The sequence below is a fragment of the Anabas testudineus genome, chromosome 18 (assembly GCF_900324465.2).
Source record: "Anabas testudineus chromosome 18, fAnaTes1.2, whole genome shotgun sequence".
Lineage (NCBI taxonomy): Eukaryota > Metazoa > Chordata > Actinopteri > Anabantiformes > Anabantidae > Anabas > Anabas testudineus.
Window position 1 is genome coordinate 11,606,296 of NC_046627.1, and position 21,641 is coordinate 11,627,936.

Below are 21,641 nucleotides of genomic sequence, written 5' to 3' on the forward strand. Positions count from 1 at the left end.
TTTACCAACAGCTTGAACAACATTCACAGCAGACAGAAACCAAAAAGAAAAAAGTGAAAATCATTCACTTTCCTATTTAAAGTCATGATCAAAGAAATCAAATCAGAACAAATTCCCATTATCTCCTCTCTCTGTTATCTCCATCTTTGTTTATTATTATTTCCAACCTTGACCTTTCTCTCATCAACTGTTGAGTCACTATATTTGCCGCATGTGATTCACAGAAACAATTTCCTAGGTGATGTCATGAGGGATGACTTAACTCACATTCAATTGGCCAATGCGTTCTCGCGTACACTAAATAAATACCGTAAAGATCCGGAGCGCAGTTCGCCTGTTAGTGACCGCTACTATAGGCTATTTTAATTTTTATTGAACACAACATCAGTATATTTTATATGAATGTTTCTTACAGACACAAAAACATATTTATAGGTAAAATATGGTAATTAACATTTAACATACTTTTTTTTTTTGAGGAAATCCCAAACCAAACTATTTCAAATATGTCCAAAAACGGTACTTGACTGTAAGACAAAGTCTTCAAATATTAAAATATAATTACATTATGGATTCCCAATAAGTTAATGTCAAATGCAAGATAATTGTATAATATCTTATATGTACTAAGAAAGTGGTAAAATATGTGGTAGTTTTTGAAACTCATCTCTCATTTAGCATTTGTTAATTTATGAAAAAGAAAATGAAATAAATACATAAAAAAACAGAAAGATCAGGTGAGTTCAGTCAGTGAGAAGCTGGAAGATACTAATTTACTTTGTCTTCTATCACTCCCCCTCATCTGAGATGGTATCTTCCAGCTTCTGATTGGCTGTTTCTGTTTGTTTGACGGAGAAATCTAACATGAGGAGTTGTTACACCTGCTCTAATTTAAACACACAATGTGTAAAGTACAAACCTAGAAGCTGATAATGTATTGCTTTGTTGATTAATCCAAATATTGTGATTTTTGTGTTAGAGCTGATCATCTGTAGACAGATTAATTATTATTTAATTAAAGGAATTGTCTCTTAATTTCTGTCTTTCGTCAGTTGGGAATAAGTGGAGCTGGTCCAGCTGGGTCCTCCACCTCTGTGGTAAGTGATGATGGTAAAATCAACTGTTTTCCTGAAAATAGAAAACAGTGTAACGTTTACTATCAAATATTAGAAAACTATAAAACTTGTATCGGTTTTAACTTTTTGATTTAGTTGTTTAGTCAGGTTAGATAGTTTTATGTCGAGCTTGTGTCTGAATCCAGGTTCATGTTTATGTGGATCTGGATCTGTGGTGGGAACAGTGGGAGAAGCTGCTGCTGATGGAGGCTCAGATGAAATACCTGGATGTAGTGAAGGAGCTGGATCAGCTGTCAGTGTCACATGGTTCTAGCTTCAACACCTCCTGATAAAGTCCATCCTAAACAGTGAGGAACAGAATCCTCTGGTTCAGGACCAGGTTTTCTCTCCCAGTGACAGCAGTGAAGTCCTGACTCTTCACCTGCTCACAGCTCACTGCAGACAGAGAAACTAAACTAAAGAGAACCTGTTGTCCTAAAAATAATTAGATTAAACTGAAAAAAGTATTTGAGTAGACATTACAGTTCAGAGGGAATTTATCTAAAGAAGCTGCATGTTCAAAGTCTTTATGTTTATTTGAACTCATTCAAGATAATAAGAGAGCAGGTCTCGAATAAAACTAAGCTTCTGATTGGCTGAACACACCTGATCCAGGTAATGAGCAGTAGATAGTTGGAGAACCAGCAGGACAGCAGCAGTGAGGACCAGGGTTGTCTCCTCCTGCTTTAAACTAACAGGAGACTGAGAAATAGATCAAACAGAGAAGACTTGATTCATTACGAGTGATTAGAAAAAGTCCAATGAGAAACTTTTCCAGAGCTCTGTTCAATGCTGGAAACATGAAGAGGTTTTCTCTCTGTGTTACGTGTGTTACATTGTCCAACAGTGAGCAGCTAGTTTGGTATTTAACATCCAATAATAGTTGGAACTGTTTCTCTCCCAGATTTAGTGATTCCAGTCAGTCTAATAGTGTCTGAATGATAGAGCCAGAGGGAGCAGGAACCAAACAGTTCAGAGACACTTGATGTGTTCATTCATTCATTCATTCATTCAATCATTCAGAGTCAGTTCAGATTCAAACTGATGTTGAATGAAGAGAATTAGAAACACAACTTACAACCAATGAGAAATGATCATTCACTTAGAATAAATGCTGTGTCGACATCTATTGATGATGAATTGTTTCTCTTCATCTCTCCGACCTCTCAGTCTTATGAGCAGCTGAAGTCTATGAAGGAGTGTAAGAAGGTATGTTTTCTTTTGTTTGTTTTTTTATTAAATCAGTTCATCTTCTGTATTAAACTGTTATTTGGTGATGCAGCCTGTGTAGTAAATGAGTGTCACAAGTTAAAGAGGGGAAGAGGCAGGTTTGAACAGAACACAGGATTTATTGGGTAAAACTACAAAACAGGGAACTACGCGGGGTGTCAGCCGACACTAAAAAAAAAAAATAGACAGAAATATGAGGACAAAGGAACAACGTAAAACTATCCAAAATGGCGAAGGACAAAGTAATAAATCAAAAAACCAACGTACAAATCAAAAAACACTGCACAATGGCAGGAAAACACTCACTGAGAAACAGGTAACAAAGTCCAAATGCTCAGAGGGGGGAGAACGAAATCCAGAGAGTCCAAGGGGGGAAGCAGACAGGGCTGAGGAGGACGAGCAGGCATGGGAAACACACATGTTGGGGAATGAAGGCAAACTGACAGAGGGGAAACGGGCAGAGGAGAGTTTTGTAGGGAGAAGTGGGCACAGGAGAGTCCAATGTTCAGCTGATTGCTGTGAGCAGAGGGAGAGAAGGGGCTGGTGGGTGGAGTCCAGAGGGAGAGTGAGGTGGAGAACTGAAGGAAATCTAAGCGGCTGGTGCCAACAAAGACTAATAATGTTTGTAGTTGAGTGTGGATTTATTCAGATATCAATTAAAATTACTGAAGAGGAAACTTGAATCATTGTTTTTTACAGAAATGTTAAATAATATTCATTAAGTTGTTGTTAACACATTTCTACTTTGGGTGATTTTATCTAGTGAAAGTGACAGAAATTAAACCCGAATATCACCACTACTGTTTTTGTTACTTTAACACTATCAGGTTGTTTCCAATTTAACATGCTATTACCCAGTATTTAATTTATACTTGTCATGATATATAACATCTATAAACCTTTAAACAAACTTTAAATTCATGTTGACCTAAACATTTGTTCACTCAGTCACCATGTTGTAGATGCTGTGTCTACATTTATTGTTAATGAACTGTTTCTCTTTCTCTCTCCGACCTCCCAGTTTTATGAGCAGACTGTGAAGAAGGAGAAGGGCGAGGCTGAGAACCAGATTAAGGAGGTATGTTTTTGTGTTTCTTTACCTGAATCAATTCCTCTTCTGTATTAAACATTGATTTGGAGCTGGTGTAGTAAATGAGATTATGTAAAACAAAAAGTAATAATGTTTGTAGCTGAGTGTGAATTAATTCAAATATCAATTAAATTAATGTAGACAAAACATAGATCTTTGTTTCTTACAGAAATGTTCTCGTTCTGTAGGAAGGAGGAGTGTAACTAAAAGGAAAAAGAAAGGTGGTTTTAGTAGTGAGATGAGTGAGGAGCAAGAGGAGGGAAGTTCGAATGGAGGAAAGCTGCTGAATGTTGTAGTGAGGTTTGAGGGAGAAGAGGGTGTAAAGAAAGTGAATCCTATGAAATTAACAAAAATTATAAAAAGTAGGACAGGTGAAGTTTGCAAAGGTGCAGGGAATTTGTTGATTGGGTGTAATACAGAAGTGCAGGTTGAAAGGGCAAGGAGGTTGGACTCTGTTAGGAAAGTTAAGGTTGTGAGAGTGGAGAAAGTGGGAGAAATGAGAAATGTTGGAAGAAAAGATGGATCTAAAGATCCATCATCTGACAGACGTTGTGCTGCAGTTACAGTACCAAGACATAAAACAGTAATATTTAAAAAAAAACATTGAATGATTTGAGTGTATATTCAGTGGAAATGTTTACTGTCGTATTAGCATTGGAGTGGAAAAGGCAAATTAAGCCAGGTCAGGTTTTAATATGCAGGCTTCTGTTCTGTACAGCATTATATCCAGTTCATCAAAGAACAGACAGAACTTGTTGTTAAAACTGCTGTCACAGAAGCAGTAAGTCAGGGTGTGGATTTGTGTGGACAACTGCTAATGCAGGCAGAGCTCCTGCTTTAAACTAACAGGAGATAACAAAGATCAAACAGAGAAGACTTGATTCATTACGAGTGGTTAGAAAAAGTCCAATCAGAAACTTTTCCAGAGCTCTGTTCAATGCTGGAAACATGAAGAGGTTTTCTCTCTGTGTTAGTGTGTTACATTGTCCAACACTGAGCAGCTAGTTTGGTATTTAACATCCAATAATAGTTGGAACTGTTTCTCTCCCAGATTTAGTGATTCCAGTCAGTCTAATAGTGTCTGAATGATAGAGCCAGAGGGAGCAGGAACCAAACAGTTCAGAGACACTTGATGTGTTTATTGGATCAAATCATTCAGAGTCAGGTTTTGCCTTCGACTCATGGGCCTGATGGCATTCACAGTGCAGGGAGTTCCCATAGCCCTTCTACATCTGCATCTGTTGCAGTGGTGCTTTGTGAGCCTCGGCCTGTCAACTCGTCGCCCCCACTGCTCAACAGTGTCCAAAGCACTTGTCACAACAAGATGAATGGGAATGACGTGGCTAGTTCAGTAACTGGGGTTCTCTGAATGAATCAAGTGTGATCTTATTGAGGGTAATCTGGTTAAAGGTCAGTTTGATTTGGATTGAACTGCAGAGTTTGAACACAGGAGGAGCTGAGTATTTCCAACTGGAACCAACAAACAAGAAATGCTACAAATCACATGATACAATATGTTTGTGGTGTGTTCATCACACTGTATGTTCAGTCACATTCACTGAAAGGAAACTCATCTGGTTTCTAATCTCAAAGAAATAAGAGGTTCATGATTTACTGATGTTCAGTCTTTAGTTTTCGAACTCGACGATTGTTAATTAGATTTAACAACAAACATAAACCACATGAAGTGTGAAGATATTTTAATTACATTTAACCTTAAACACTAAGATAAAGAATGAGATGTTGAGTAATCAGCTGGAGAACAAGATCACAGAGACTCATCTTTAGATCAGTTTTCTATCATTTCTCTCTTTATCTTCTGAATAAAACAAGTCAATTTGTTAATAAGACCAAGACACAGCAGCCATGACAAGAAACCTGAAACATCAAACAACTGTTTTATAACCAAACTATCAGTTCAACTACAATTGTTGTGTGACTGTAGAAAAATAAATACTAATAATAATAATAATAATAATAATAATAATGATGATGATAATGATGATGATGATGATGATGATGATGATGATGATAATAATAATAATAATAATAATAATAATAATAATAATAATAATAATAATAATAATAATAATAATAATAATAATAATAAAGAATAAATAAATACATAAAAAAGAATAAGACCAATAATAAATAAATAGCACCAACATTAGGACTTATGGTATCTCTCATACATTAAAACACAAAGATCAGGTGAGTTCAGTCAGTGAGAAGCTGAAATATACTAATTTATTTAGTCTCCTCTCACTCCCCTCTCATCTGAGATGGTATCTTCCAGCCTCTGATTGGTTGAACACACCTGATCCAGGTAATGAGCAGTAGATAGTTGGAGAACCAGCAGGACAGCAGCAGTGAGGACCAGGGTTGTCTCCTCCTGTTTTAAACTAACAGGAGACTGAGAAATAGATCAAACAGAGAAGACTTGATTCATTATCACATAAAACATAAAAAAAATAAATGTTTGATTATAGTTCAATGCTGAGAGAAAATCATGCCACATCAAATAACTGTTGTTGAGACTGAATTTAAGTGTCACTGATGAAAAATCTGAGAATCTGTTGTGTCGTCATTTCTACATGTTTCTGTCTGTGTTAGATGGAGAAATCTGACAGAAGGTTTTATAACACCAGCTCTGATTCAAACACAGTGTAACATGTGTAAAGTAAAAACCTAGAAGCAGGGTGTGTAGCTCTTTGTTGATTAGTCCAACATCAATAAATACTGTGGTTTCTGTGTTGTCTCTGTCTCAGAAGCAGATTGGTGCCTCTGAAAACAATGGCAACACAGATAGTGGAGAGACTGTGGATTCCCCATCAGGCAATAGTCAGGTAACGTTGTTGTGAGTGTATGAATACTGTATAAGTACTACATCAACATTATGTGTTTTATCTGTGTGTACTAAGTGTGTTTGGATCTGTTTCATGCTGGTCCCTGCTCACAGTGATGTACAGAGATAAACTGATATATTTTATAGATGCTGGACAGTCAAGGTCTCTATTCAAACATTTAATATATAATAGTTAACATTATGCTATAATAATATTACCTATTATTATATTTATCAAGCAACAAGAGTGTAGGTAAAAATTGGATCATCTGAATCATTATCCTCTTAAAAACAATTACCTCTAAATAAAATAAGGAAAGTGAAAGTTGTGCAACATGTTTTGACTGGATAAAGTTGAGGTTTTGCACAATCAGAGCTACAGTATGAGATGCTGATTATAGCTCAAGATTCAATAAAGTTAGATTAAACTCAGAAGGAAATAGTTTTGCCTCATTAAAGCAAAAATACACAGTAACATCAAAACACAACAGTTAATATTGTATACTTACAGAAAATGTGAGATGAATGAAAATGGCTTAATATTTATAGTCTAGGGTGGAATGACAAGAATTATATCAATCCTCAGTTCCCCCACTCCTTACAAAGGGGGGAGGAATTGTAAAGATTGATGGCCACAGGTAGAAAGGACCTCCTGTGGTTCTCTGTGGAGAACTTGATGTTTATCAGTCTCTTCAGCTCTCTTCTCACCTGACCTGCTGAGATCGTTAGGGTGGTGGCTGAGTCGTGTGGGGGCGGGACTGAGGAGCAGGTTGTGAACTAGAGGAGGCTCTGAGGCTCAGCCTGGGATAGAAAATTATTTAATTTGTCCGCTCGGTCCATAGTCCACACAGAAACTCATGTAATCAGTGATGCAGTCTGTCAGTCCATTATTGTCCTCACCGTGAGGTTCATAGAGAGTCTTCCAATCTGTCTCTTCAAAGCATCCCTGCAGGGCAGAGTGTGCCCCCTCTGTCCACCTCTTTACTGTTTTAATGGTGGCAGGCTGCCTCTGAACTAAAGGTATGTGTTGTAGGAGGCGATGGACCAGGTTGTGATCCAACTTTCCCAGAGGGGGGAGGACAGTGGAGCTGTAGGCATCTTTAACATTAGCATACAACATTTCTAATGTCCTCTCCCCCCTGGTGGGACAGCTTACAAACAGGGTAACTGTAGGAAGTGTCTTGGTGAGGGTGGCGTCATTAAAGCTGTGATCTACAACAGGTAAAAGGGATGGACCGGACAAACACTTCAAAGTGCTGGAGCACAAACAGCAGCGACAAAGTTTCCTGCTCAGTGACCGAGTATCAGTGTAGATGTTACCACATCTGCATCTTCCTGCAGTAGTTCAGATATTACTGGCATCAATTTCCATTTTAAATCATTTAGTTCAGTTTAGAAAGCTTGTTCTGAATGACTTACACCCAATCCTGCTGAGCTCCACAGACACTGAACACAGGAACCAAAAAGTGAGCAAACATATATCAGATAGCACATTTTATTCACTATAGGTTGAATCATTTGTGCTACTCAGTGCTAAAACTGAATTAGAGAACATAACTACATTTTTAAAAAGTACCAACATGTGATTGATCAATGTGTTTCTTCTCCTAACAGTAGCCTCTGAATGTTTGTAATGCAGTATGTTTTCCAAGTGTATGATAAACCACTTTTAGGACAAAAGATTATAACTAATCTGATCATTTCCAACAGGTTTTTACCAGAGATCCCAACAATCAGTCAACAACAAATCAACAACCAGACGAACCACCTGGGAGCGATGTGTCACCATGAACATGAACTCACATTTCAGTCTGTAACAACTGTAAACTGTAAAATGGTAACTGTGCCATAATCCTACAAATCTGATAACAAATGATGGACTGAACATCAGACACGACACAACTCACACTATGTTTTTGTAGACACATGACTTCAGAGCAGATTTAAATAATGTTGATTTTTATATGTTCTTGAGTGATATTGAACAATTTATATATGTTCTCTGAAATGGTAAAAATACTGCTTTAAATAGGTGGGTTTACTATTTAAATGAAAATAAAATGTGAGGATAAAGTTCATTATACGTAAAATGGAAACTTTTCTTATTAAGTTTTATGGAGTTTTATTTCAGAATCTAAACTAAATGTAAACTTTACTTTTGGGGTGTTTGTCAGTTTTCTTGAATGTTATTGGATAAATCAATTTCTTCTTATACACATTTTATAAAATAAAATGTAAAACAAATGTGATTTAGTCACTTGGTTTATGATCAAAAGAAGTTTGTGAGATGAAAATTCAGAAGTTCACTTTTAATTTGATGCTGTGTACATCTTTGTATATTAAAAAACACAGTAGAGAACCCCTTTTGTATCAGATGTCCAAAATGATCTTAAACCAAAAGTCGTCAGTGTCAAAAACAAGTTGAGTTTGACTTGTTGTTCAAATACTGGAACATCTGTGTGTACATGTACATACATATGTATATGTATATACGGCACATGTATATAAAGGTGCTAATAAGTATATAACCTATCAGACTTTAACTGTGCCTCATGTAGCAGACAATGGTGCAGGTGCAAAATCAGCAGGTCACCTGACAGGGGAGGGAGAAAACCAGGAAATCAGGGGCAGACAGGTAGGAGGAGCCCAATAAGTAGGCCACTGACCAAGCGGTTCTCTGACAAAGAGGTTCTGGTTCAGGTTTTTGGACATGATTAAAAGGACACAGATATTGAACCAGACAAAGAGAAGGATGTCTCAGAAGTGGAAGACAACACAGATTTTGATCCAGACCAGTTTGAACTGACCAGTCAACAGATGGAGAGGGAGAGGCACGTGAAGAACAGGAGACATTCCAGTCCAAGAGTGGACACTTGAAATGGTCTTCATCCCCCCAGGACAAAGGAAGTAAAGTGAGCGTGGAAAACATCATAAAGATGATGCCAGGGCAACCACAGTATGAGACATCTCGTGTGGATGACATCAAGTCCAGCTTCCACCTCTTTTTACCATTGTCCATTGAGGGACATATACTGGAGATGACAAACCTGGAGGGAAATGGACCTGGTAGACCTCCAAGCCAACATAGGTCTGTTGATTTTAGCAGGAGTGTATCGCTCAAACAATGAGGCTACAAAAAGTCTGTGGGTTGCAGAGTCTGGCAGGCCTATATTCCAGGCAACTATGTCTTTACAGCAGTTTCATGTCCTTTCAAGAATTATTCGATACGACACGTCCGCTGGCGAAATGACAAACTGGCTGCCATATGGAACATTTGGGACAGGTGGGTGGAGTGCATACCAGAGAAATATGGAATAAAGATCTGGGCAGCATGTAAAACCAGGAGCACCCATGCCTGGAATATGCAAGTATACATGGGGAAACCCAGTACAGGAAGGGCTGAAAAAACCAGGGCGTGCGTGTTGTGCTGGACATGACAACCGGTCTCCAAGGGCATAATATAACATGTGACAACTCCTTTACATCATATACTGTTGGTCAGGAGCTGCTGAAAAGGAAGCTCACCATGTAAGAGACAGTGAGGAAGAACAAACCTAAACTTCCCCCTGCACTGGTATCGACCAGAAGAAGAGACCGACTCATCAAAATTAGCTTTCACTGACTGACACCCATGTCATATGTTCCCAAAAAGAATATAAATTACATCCTGATGAGCACGCTCACATTATTTTCACTGCAGTTATTTTATGTCTAATTCTATAAATTCATGTTAAACGCTACTAGGAGACATTGTTCACAGCTAAACAATGTTGAATAAAAATTTGGTGGTAAAAAATGCTTTTTGTGCTTATTTAAGAGCACTTAAGACAGACCAGTCAATTTTGACCGGGAACACTAAAGTAAGGGGCGGGGGATGAACATGAGGCAATTGTTGTGATGTTATTAAAACTGAAACTGTAGCTTTTAGTGTCTACATATTAGTTTTATATATTTGTAATAATTGTTTTTTCTTTTGGTGAAGCCATGTTTCTGACTTTATTTACAGACTTATTTGTGTGTGGGTAGACCTTAGTGGGAAGTTGAGAAGTCAACACCAGCCCCCCCGTCTAGTCAGACAGATTAGCTGTGCTGACTATTTTACAACCTCCCAGTGGACATTCAAGTTTCTTCCTGTTTTTATTATGATGAGACAAGACAAAAATATTTCCCCAGATAAAATACATACAAATAAAATGAACTACATTGTAAAATGTGAATGTTTTGAAACGGTGGAGAAATAATATTGATTTATATTTTTTTATGTTTTTGTAGCTATAAATATTTGGTATTGACCCTCACATGCTGTTCAGAATCTATGTCTTCACAGTATAGTCTGGGTCACTTTTGACCTTGTTTATTATTAAATTATGAACTAGAGATTTGTTAAAGAATTCCAAAAATAGTTTATATGTCATTAATAAATGTTCTCTGGGCAGTTTTAAGCACTCTAAAAATAACATTTTAAAATTAATATAATATAATCTTCAGCTGGAAACATGACATGAGGTCATTTAACACCATCTCTATGTGGTTGAGGTAGATTTTTTTTTATCTCTGAACTTGGAAGATAGTCACAGTATGGTGGGGAGCATCACAATATGGGGTTGATCTGCGAGAGTGGTGAGTAAAATGTGAATCCTTTAGGTCTGCTGGAAAAGAGTCTTCACAACTGTTAGCTGATTTTCTGTTGATAGTTCATTTTAAAAATTATTACATGATAATTACCTTTTTTTATCAAAAGTAAAAGTAGGATTTTGTTAAATGGACAGACTGTTTTATTATTTTTTTAAAGATAAGTCTGTTGTCAAAGATGTGGTACATAAATTCAGAGCAAAGGGGAAAGGGATCTCTCTATATGAATTTATCAATAGAATATAAATGTATGTTAAAATTAGTTATTATTATTTTAAATATTATTATTTATATATTATTTTATTATATTATTATTGTTTTAAAAATGTTTTGGGTTTCGTTTCCTTTCTGCTGGGCAGACACAAACTGACCTGAATTATGATACAGTATTATACAGAATTAAACTGTCACTGGTTGAAACCACAGCTGTAACTGGTTAAAAAAAAACCTGCTGTGGATGTTGCTGCCAAGACTTTGGAGTGGACGAGGTCTGACCTGAACTGTATATTTGTCTTTGCGTGGCGTGCTGTTCAAGACATCTTCAATGTAAAAAATCCATAAAATATAGGAAGAACATCTTTGTTCACTGATGAACTGAAACAAGGAAACATTTCACTGAACCTCTCCAAAGTGAAACCTGCTGATTACGTTCCAGACAACAATGAAGAATCTCTTGTTGAACCAGTTGTTGGTAGGTATATAGATACTCTATGTGAAAGCAGTATAGTTTGGTCTTGTCATTACAGTGAAAACATTTGATAGGATTGTCAGTATGAAAGGATTAATACAATAGGCTTTATTTAAAATGTTTCCATGCATATAATAATCAAATAAAACACTGTCAAATTTCACAAATGCAATTTCAACACAAATCTCCAATTCATTACAAAACAGCTCTGCTCTTTGTGATAGAAAAGAATAATAATGGAAGATTTCATCCGTAGCAAAGATTCACTTACTTAGTTTTTCCAGCACATTTCCACCAGTACTCAGATCAATTTGTTGTTTGGGTGTCACTGTGATGAAGATACAGAATTTAACTACATGTAATAAGTCACAGTTACTGAAGAAAGCCATGGTACATTGTTGAAAGCACAGGGAACAGCTGAGGAAGTGATGTTTAGGTTCAGAAACTTATGATAAAGGTTGATAATAATTTTAAAGTTCAGTTGCTTTAAAAATAAGTTGTTGTTGCTAAACAACTGTTTATCAGTTTCATCATCATGTGTAATGTATTTATTTTCAGTTTTCAAACAACAGTTCGCTTATATTTTTAAGTACTCTGTATTTTTCCCAGTGATAGATAATAAAATGTTGAGTCTGATTCAATCACTTCTTAGCTATGCACTCTCTCAGGAGTGAATAACAGAGAGAGTATGTAGTGGAAGTAACTTACTAGGAGCAGGAAGTAAAGTTCAGGTGTGAACAGACAGGAAGAGCCTGATTGTGACAAGTTGTAGGCAAGTTCAAGTCAAACTCAGTGGTTTCCAGACTTACAGTCCGTACAGTGTGTGGCAAGGATCGACACATCATGACACAGGTACGTCATCCTCCTGACATAAATTTAGATATGTTTCATGAATCCTCTGATTTTGTCAGGATTCAGGCCTCGTACCTGCCTGTTTGGACGTTTTTGTCTCCCCCTTCTGTTTGTTTTCTCCCTTCCTGCACCTCCACCTCCACTCAACCCATGGACTCTTAATTGACTGATTAATTTCACCTGTGTTCCCCTTTTGTTTTATAAGCTTCCCTCAGTCCTTTGTTCTCTGCTGGTTCGTCACGTTGTGTTGTGTGTCATGTTGCATAGTGTCCTCAGCAACTCTGGTTCGTCCGTCATCTTCCTCGTTTGTTTGTTGGACTGTTTCCCCACATGTGAGTTTTGTTTGCCTGCGACTGCAGTGATTTTCTGTTGTCACTTTGTATTTTTGGTTTTGGTGTTTGCTCCTGTGTTGCCTTGCCCTCGACAGTAGTTTTCTTTTGTTACTTTTGTATTTTTTAGTCTGTCGGTTTTGTGCTGTGTAGTCCTGTGTTAAGTTAGTCAGTTATTTGTGTGTTTAGTTGTTTTATATTTCTTTACCTGCATTCCTGCGTTGTTTTAGGTTGCTACTTGGTCTGTCGGTTCCTGGTTTTTGTTAGTTCTAATCCACCGTGGTTTTGGGTCTTTTTGTGTTGATACTTTGTTAGTGTTTGTTTGGTTTCCCTGTGTCCCTGCGTTTTGTTGTTAATAAATAGTTCCTTTTGTACGTACCTGTTTACTCCGTGTCAGTCCGTTCCCTCACAGAACGAACCAGCCAAAAGCGACCATGGAATCACGCAATTCCACCACTGGTCGCACCGTCCTCCCTCCCTGTCCGTCTTTCATGCACTACGGTGTTTATGAAGACATCCTGAGGGATGAGTATTTAGACCTCCATAGCAGCTCAGCATATGTACTACGGTGTGTGGACATGGCTGACACGTTGGCGTGTGTGGAGGCCATGTGTAGGGCATCAATCAGGGCTTTCAGGGATAAGGAGTACCTGCTAAAATATGTCGAGTTTCGACACTTGGAAGACGCCATGATGGCACGTCTGATTTCGGCCAGGGAACGGTTTTTTGTCGGCTCCCCCACCCATTCAGTCCTCCATTGCCAGTCACTCACCCAGTACGTCACCGGTTCCGCCAGTCACCTCTCCTGACCCACTAACCCCTGTTGCTCTGAGCCCTGAAGAAGCTCGCACAGTATATGCAGAGCTGAAGGCTCAGTCGGCTCCAGAGCTAGATCTCCGGTGTGGTGTGTTAGTGAGCCAGTCACCCACCTCATGTGAACCTCACCTTTCCCCTTACTGGGGTTCTCGTCTTGCTCTGCGGGTGGAGACCCCAGAGACTACCGTTCACAGCAAGCGCCGACGTCCCCATCAGCGACGGAGGGCCTCCCAGGCCCCTGTGTCGGCAGTGTATGTGGCTCCGGGTGCAGTTGCCACAGCAGCCCGGGGCTCAGTCCAGGTTTGTGCGCCAGTTCTTGCTAGGGGTGCAGCCAATACTGTTTTATTTGGTGGTACAACTGATGCTGCCTCAGTTAGAGGTCCTGCAGCCGATGCTGCGGTTTTTGTTTGTCCTGGTCCTGCAGCCGATACTACGGCTCTTGTTTGTCCTGGTCCTGCAGCCGATGCTGCTTTAGTTGGTCCTGCAGCCGATGCTGCTTTTGTCTGTCCTGGCCGTGCAGCCGATGCTGCGGCTCTAGTTTGTCCTGGCCGTGCAGCCGATGCTGCGGCTCTAGTTTGTCCTGGCCGTGCAGCCGATGCTGCGGCTCTAGTTTGTCCTGGCCGTGCAGCCGATGCTGCGGCTCTAGTTTGTCCTGGTTCTGCAGCCGATGCTGCTTTTGTTTGTACTGGTTCTGCAGCCGATGCTGCGGCTCTAGTTTGTCCTGCTCATGCAGCCCATGCTGCTGGCGATAGCCCCGCCGCCCATGCTGCTAGCGTTTGTTGTGCAGCCGCTGCGGCTTTTGTTTGCCCCGCGGCAGCCCTCGTCGCAGCCGTTGCTGCCGCTGCAGCCTCTTCAGTTCCTGTCGCCTCATCAGCCTCTTCAGTTCCTGTCGCCTCATCAGCCTCTTCAGTTCCTGTCGCCTCATCAGCCTCTTCAGTTCCTGTCGCCTCATCAGCCTCTTCAGTCCCTGGTCCTTCATCAGCCTCTTCAGTCCCTGGTCCCTCATCAGCCTCTTCAGTCCCTGGTCCTTCATCAGCCTCTTCAGTCCCTGGTCCTTCATCAGCCTCTTCAGTCCCTGGTCCTTCATCAGCCTCTTCAGTCCCTGGTCCTTCATCAGCCTCTTCAGTCCCTGGTCCTTCATCAGCCTCTTCAGTCCCTGGTCCTTCATCAGCCTCTTCAGTCCCTGGTCCTTCATCAGCCTCTTCAGTCCCTGGTCCCTCATCAGCCTCTTCAGTTCCTGGTCCCTCATCAGCCTCTTCAGTCCCTGGTCCCTCATCAGCCTCTTCAGTCCCTGGTCCCTCATCAGCCTCTTCAGTCCCTGGTCCCTCATCAGCCTCTTCAGTTCCTGGTCCCTCATCAGCCTCTTCAGTTCCTGGTCCCTCATCAGCCTCTTCAGTTCCTGGTCCCTCATCAGCCTCTTCAGTTCCTGGTCCCTCATCAGCCTCTTCAGTTCCTGGTCCCTCATCAGCCTCTTCAGTTCCTGGTCCCTCATCAGCCTCTTCAGTTCCTGGTCCCTCATCAGCCTCTTCAGTTCCTGGTCCCTCATCAGCCTCTTCAGTTCCTGGTCCCTCATCAGCCTCTTCAGTTCCTGGTCCCTCATCAGCCTCTTCAGTTCCTGGTCCCTCATCAGCCTCTTCAGTTCCTGGTCCCTCATCAGCCTCTTCAGTTCCTGGTCCCTCATCAGCCTCTTCAGTCTTCGGACGGGTCGACGCAGAGGCCGCCGCCGCCGCCTCTTCAGTCTTCGGACGGGTCGACGCAGAGGCCGCCGCCGCCGTCTCTTCAGTCTTCGGACGGGTCGACGCAGAGGCCGCCGCCGCCGTCTCTTCAGTCTTCGGACGGGTCGACGCAGAGGCCGCCGCCGCCGTCTCTTCGGTCTTCGGACGGGTCGACGCAGAGGCCGCCGCCGCCGTCTCTTCAGTCTTCGGACGGGTCGACGCAGAGGCCGCCGCCGCCGTCTCTTCAGTCTTCGGACGGGTCGACGCAGAGGCCGCCGTCGCCGTCTCTTCAGTCTTCGGACGGGTCGACGCAGAGGCCGCCGCCGCCGTCGCCCCTCAGCCGGCTCTCCAGACGCCGGAGCATCCGCCCGGCGCTCCTCAGCCGGCTCTCCAGACGCCGGAGCATCCGCCCGGCGCTCCTCAGCCGGCTCTCCAGACGCCGGAGCATCCGCCCGGCGCTCCTCAGCCGGCTCTCCCGGCCGCAGCTCCGCAGCCGGCTTCCGCTTCGCAGTCCCGAGGTTCTTCGGTCTGCGGCTCTCCTGCCGCCTCCCGGCCGTCCGCCCGAGGCTCTGTCTTCTGGTTTGTCGTCTCCGCCTTCTGGTTCGTCGCCTCCCGGCCGTCCGCCCGAGGCTCCGCCTTCTGGTTCGTCGCCTCCCGGCCGTCCGCCCGAGGCTCCGCCTTCTGGTTCGTCGCCTCCCCAGTCCTGTTCGCCGCCTCCTGGCCGTCCGCCGGAGGCACTGCTGGTCCGTTTGCCGCCTCCTGGCCGTCCGCCGGAGGCACTCCTGGGCTGTTTGCCGCCTCCTGGCCGTCCGCCGGAGGCACTCCTGGTCTGCTTGCCGCCTCCTGGCCGTCCGCCGGAGGCACTCCTGGTCTGCTTGCCGCCTCCTGGCCGTCCGCCGGAGGCACTCCTGGTCTGCTGCTCCCGGTCCCTCCACCGGGCCTCCCTCCGCCCACCCGGTCTGGTGTTTCGGGCCCTCCTCCAGGCCTCCCTCCTCCCGCCCGTCCTCGTTTGTTTGTGGCCGTCTGGTATCCGCCCCTTGCCGGGGGGGGGTCCTGTCAGGATTCAGGCCTCGTACCTGCCTGTTTGGACGTTTTTGTCTCCCCCTTTCTGTTTGTTTTCTCCCTTCCTGCACCTCCACCTCCACTCAACCCATGGACTCTTAATTGACTGATTAATTTCACCTGTGTTCCCCTTTTGTTTTATAAGCTTCCCTCAGTCCTTTGTTCTCTGCTGGTTCGTCACGTTGTGTTGTGTGTCATGTTGCATAGTGTCCTCAGCAACTCTGGTTCGTCCGTCATCTTCCTCGTTTGTTTGTTGGACTGTTTCCCCACATGTGAGTTTTGTTTGCCTGCGACTGCAGTGATTTTCTGTTGTCACTTTGTATTTTTGGTTTTGGTGTTTGCTCCTGTGTTGCCTTGCCCTCGACAGTAGTTTTCTTTTGTTACTTTTGTATTTTTTAGTCTGTCGGTTTTGTGCTGTGTAGTCCTGTGTTAAGTTAGTCAGTTATTTGTGTGTTTAGTTGTTTTATATTTCTTTACCTGCATTCCTGCGTTGTTTTAGGTTGCTACTTGGTCTGTCGGTTCCTGGTTTTTGTTAGTTCTAATCCACCGTGGTTTTGGGTCTTTTTGTGTTGATACTTTGTTAATGTTTGTTTGGTTTCCCTGTGTCCCTGCCTTTTGTTGTTAATAAATAGTTCCTTTTGTACGTACCTGTTTACTCCGTGTCAGTCCGTTCCCTCACAGATTTAAAACACTTTACCACCTTTAACCCAGAATAAAAGTCTTTCTGCATTAAGTCTCCAACTGTAGCTGAGAACAGAGTGGTGAGTAAAATGTGAATCCTTTAGGTCTGCTGGAAAAGACTCTTCACACCTGTTAGCTGGTTTTCTGTTGATGGTTCATTTTATAAATTATTACATAACAATTACCTTTATTGTCAAAAGTGAAAGTAGGATTTTGTTAAATGGACGTGTTTTATTATTTCTCTAATAATAAGACTGTTGCAAGTGAATGCTGTCACAGATGTGGCACATCAATTCAGAGCAAAGGGGATCTGTCCATATGAATATATCAATACAATATAAATGTATGTTAAAATTATTTATGTTGCAAGAAGCTTTTTGGCTTTGTATCCTCTCTGCTGCGCAGACACAAGTTGATCGGAATTATGATACAGTATTATACAGAATTAAACTGTCTCTGGTTGCAACCACAGCTGTAACTGGCTTGACCCTATATTTGTCTTTGCGTGGCGTGCTGATCAGGACGTCTTCAACATAATTCATAAAATATAGGAAGAACATCCTTCCCTGAAACAAGGAAACATTTCACTATACCTCCCAAGTGTAACCTGCTGATTATGTTCCAGATAACAGTGAAAAATCTCTTGTTGAACTGGTTTTTAGTAGGTATATACAGTATGTGTACACAGTACAGTTTGGTCTTGTGTTTGCAGGATTGTCACAAATTTTAATCAGATATACATTTGATAACACATTGTGAACTTTAAAACATGCCCAGAATGCTTATAAGCATATATATCAGCTCTTACTGCAATTAATTTGATTTATAAATCACCAAATCCCAACAAAAGTCACCTTAATGAACTTTACAATGCAAGATAACATTTTACCTTTTTTTTTTTTTCTACATGGTGATAAACTTTAATCTTCACTAAAGTTAACAACATCAACAAAGATTTCTAAATCTAACAATCGTGATCTTTCATGTCTCTATTAAACACATACATTAAACAAAGTGATGGTGGATAACCTAAGTGAGACTATTTTTTCGCAACAGGTTTAACCACCTTTGACAGCAGCAACCTCAAGCAAACACTTCCTATAGCTGTGGATTAGACCTGCACAATGTTCAGAAACAGGAGAAGTGGTTCAGCTCAGACGCTCTCACGATGCTTGGGTCAGACTCCATAAGAGATGACTCGGAAAAACAAGATGTTAAAAAGGTTTATTACAGAAAGGAATGCAATACTAATGTGTAGGGATCCAGAAACGTCAAAGCGGAAGAGGGGTGGCTTCGGGTGTGGGCGATAGTCTAAGAGACACAGTCAGCCCGAGTCACACGGTAGAATATTGATGTAATAAGAAGAGTAGATGACCTGAATGAACAGCGAGGTGAACCGGATGTGGTGTAGAGGTGAGAGGCAATGATGTCACAATCCAACATGGCTGGTGCAGTTTAGAGAGCTGAAAGAAAGAGGTGAAAATAGTCCTGTTGCAGAGAAAAGCCTAATGGCTTGTTACAGAAGCATGCAAAGTCAATTCAGAAGCATCGCATCAAATAATCAGACATTCACAATTCAAATATCCGAATGATAAGACAGTCAGGGGTCAAACACAGAAAAGATTGTTCCAAGAGGTGGTCGACAGGGTCGATTCGAAAGCAGAGTATAGGACACTGTTAAATTTCTCTGTGTATGACTTCAGACCAAGAGGCAGAGTAGGGCACAAGGGGGGAAATGGACACAGAAACAGATCAGATAGAGGGAGGAAGGCTGGTCGACACAGATAAATTCAGGTGAGAAGGATATACTCACGGTACCAGAGGTTTGGGCTGAAGTAGATCCAGGTTGTGGGAAATGTGAGTCCTATCCTGGGAGACAGAGCAAGGATGAACACAGTTCAGAGAGGAATACACTCACAGTACCAGAGGTTGGCAGAGGCTGGTCAGGACAGAAGGCAGGTCCAAGGAGGGGGAGTCCAGCATAAACAGGTTCTAGGTCAGAAAGGAGTCAAAACAGAAGATGAGTCCGAATATTAGTTCTGGAAAGTTTCGTTCTCTGGTTCATGTGAAACTATCTGGCAACTAGGAGACTGACGGACCTGCTAATGAAGAGATTGTGGAGTGGTGCATTTGACACCAACCCTAAAACTATTTGTATCCGTAAACTTTATCATCTGCTTCATTTCCAGAACTCCTGTCTTCTGTTCCTTCGATCTCCACTCAGACCTCTCAGAGTTTTGGTTTTCTATCTTCTCCTAAGCTCCTGTAGAGGTAAGTACACACATTCAGTAATTTAAAATGTCACAAGAAGATACCTACAAAATTATCATTGTTATATTTTAGTAACCAATGAGTTTATTTGTTCTTTAAATAGTTACTGTCATCACAAACTGAATAAATTATGTTGAGCTCTGTGACATCAGGTGGATAAAATCTCTCCTTTATCTGGAATCAAACCACAAACAAGTAAATTGGCTCATTATGACTTTCTGAGCATGAACATGAAAATTTAAAATAAACCACTAAGAGCTCTGATGGAGGACATGTTCAATAAATGTGGTTGAAAGGCCAAATTAGTATAAAAAAGACATATTTTATTGTAAAATGTTACAAAGCTGAACAAGTAAAACATTTTTCTGCAAAATAAAAACAAACCTGTGTTTCTTTCCAGGAGAACCTGAATTAATTGGTTCAACTCAACCAATAGTGGCGAGAGTTGGTGATGACGTCACGTTGCCATGTCACTTTGAACCTGTGATGGATGCTGTCATGATGACTCTGGAGTGGTCGAGGTCTGACCTGAATAATGTAATTGTGTACGTGTGGCGTTCAGGTCAGGAGTATGTAAAGGAAAATCATCCATCGTACACAGGAAGAACATCACTGTTCACTGATGAACTGAAACATGGAAACATTTCACTGAAACTGTCTGAAGTGAAATTGTCTGATAAAGGAACGTACAAGTGCTTCATTCCTAAACTCAACAAACAAACTTTAGTTGAACTTGTTGTTGGTAAGTGGACAAACTGTTTCTAGTATGTGTGTATTTTAGTATCAACAGTTTCTGTCACTGATGTTAGGAGCTAAACTTTATAATAACTGTTTAACATCAGTGTCAGTTTTATAGCTTTATTTAATAAAAAGATGCAGGATATTAAAAAATGAATTTTTGGAAATTTCTTTTTTATTATTAGTAGTAATGCAGTTTCTATCATTTCAAATATCAGATCAAATTCCTTTATTACTTGTTAGTATTTTGTTTTTTTATTATTTTTAAATGAACATATAAAATTGTTTTAAACTATTGCTCAGCAACAGATGCTGCTGCCTCACCCGTCATCAGTTTAGCAGGTATTGATGGAGATAAGGGTGGACTGGTTCTACAATGTGAGTCTAAAGGCTGGTATCCAGAGCCTGAGCTGTTGTGGCTGGACGCTGAGGGAAAGATCCTCTCTGCTGGACCTACAGAGACAGTCAGAGGTCCTGATGACCTCTATACTGTCAGCAGCAGAGTGACTGTGGAGAAGAGACACAGCAACAACATCACCTGTAGAGTCCAACAGAGCAACATCAACCAGACCAGAGAGACACAGATTAAAGTTACAGGTAAACATGAGTTTAACAAGTATTTGTACAACATGCTAATTATTTTATTTTCTGTAGTTTATGTCTTTTATATAAATGTGATTGTATGTTTCCTGCCTTCAGATGATTTCTTTAACTTCCAGACCAGAGCTTCTTCTTCTTCTTCTTCTTCTGCTGCCACAGTTGCTGTCTCTGTTAGTTTGGCTGTTTGCCTCCTGTTTATTATTTTACTTGTCTTCTTTTTATGGAAGATGAAAATGATATCAAGTAAGTCATAAAATAATTGCAGTATTTGACAATGTCAAGTATTTCTTATTGAAGTTTAATGGGATTAGTTGCAGTTGAAAGAATGAATGATCTCGATGCATTTTCTTTTTTTTTATTTTATGTGTTGATGTGCTGAGGACAAATGTAGTGCCATGTCCCTTTTTATTTCAAATTATATATTTTTTAGACCTAACTTTTCAAAGTGTTATGAAAATTGGTAACTAGTTTACCTTTACATTTTAATCTTTACACAGAGTCCAAGATTTGTCAGTGGAAAAAAAGTGTTGGAGGAGAAAAGAAGAACCAGAAGACCGAAGAAGAGAAAGAGAGAGAACAGCTCATGATAAATAAAACAGAGCAAATGGAGGTTAGCAAGAAGTGAAACACTAAAATGAAGCATAAACATAAGTAAAGAAGGAGCAGGTTTTTATCATCATATTTAAAATCAATGAAGGACCAAAACATTAGAACCATCTCTTGATATAATTCAACCCAGTACAACTCTAGCACCAACTATGAGCTCAGTAATAAACATATAGTTTAATTATCACCTTTCAGACAGTTTCAACAAAACATTTTAGGATCATACTAGATTTGACAGTTGTTCCTAATAAAGTGAGTTTATCTTTAGCTGATCATCATCATTAATTCTAAAATACAGTGATGATAAAACATGTTCCTCATATTGTTTCAGATTTTCTTTTTATTCCCAGTTTGACTCTGAAATCCAGCAG

The 21,641-nt window shown here is 40.9% G+C and overlaps 2 protein-coding genes across 2 annotated transcripts in view; both read left to right on the forward strand.

The window, feature by feature from the left end:
• LOC117153029 (butyrophilin subfamily 1 member A1-like) overlaps positions 1–20,126 on the forward strand; it is a 55,554-nt gene extending 35,428 nt beyond the window's left edge. Inside the window, exons 4-5 of the mRNA XM_033326613.1 lie at positions 19,245–19,326; positions 19,727–20,126. Of these exons, the coding sequence (XP_033182504.1) occupies positions 19,245–19,324 (80 nt within the window). The 3' untranslated portion in view covers positions 19,325–19,326; positions 19,727–20,126. The remainder of the gene's footprint in view (positions 1–19,244; positions 19,327–19,726) is intronic.
• The window catches only part of LOC113168332 (trichohyalin-like), a 287,283-nt gene that overhangs the window by 41,804 nt on the left and 223,838 nt on the right, over positions 1–21,641 (forward strand). The window contains exon 16 of the mRNA XM_033326581.1: positions 1,053–1,097. Coding sequence (XP_033182472.1) covers positions 1,053–1,097 — 45 coding nt within the window. The remainder of the gene's footprint in view (positions 1–1,052; positions 1,098–21,641) is intronic.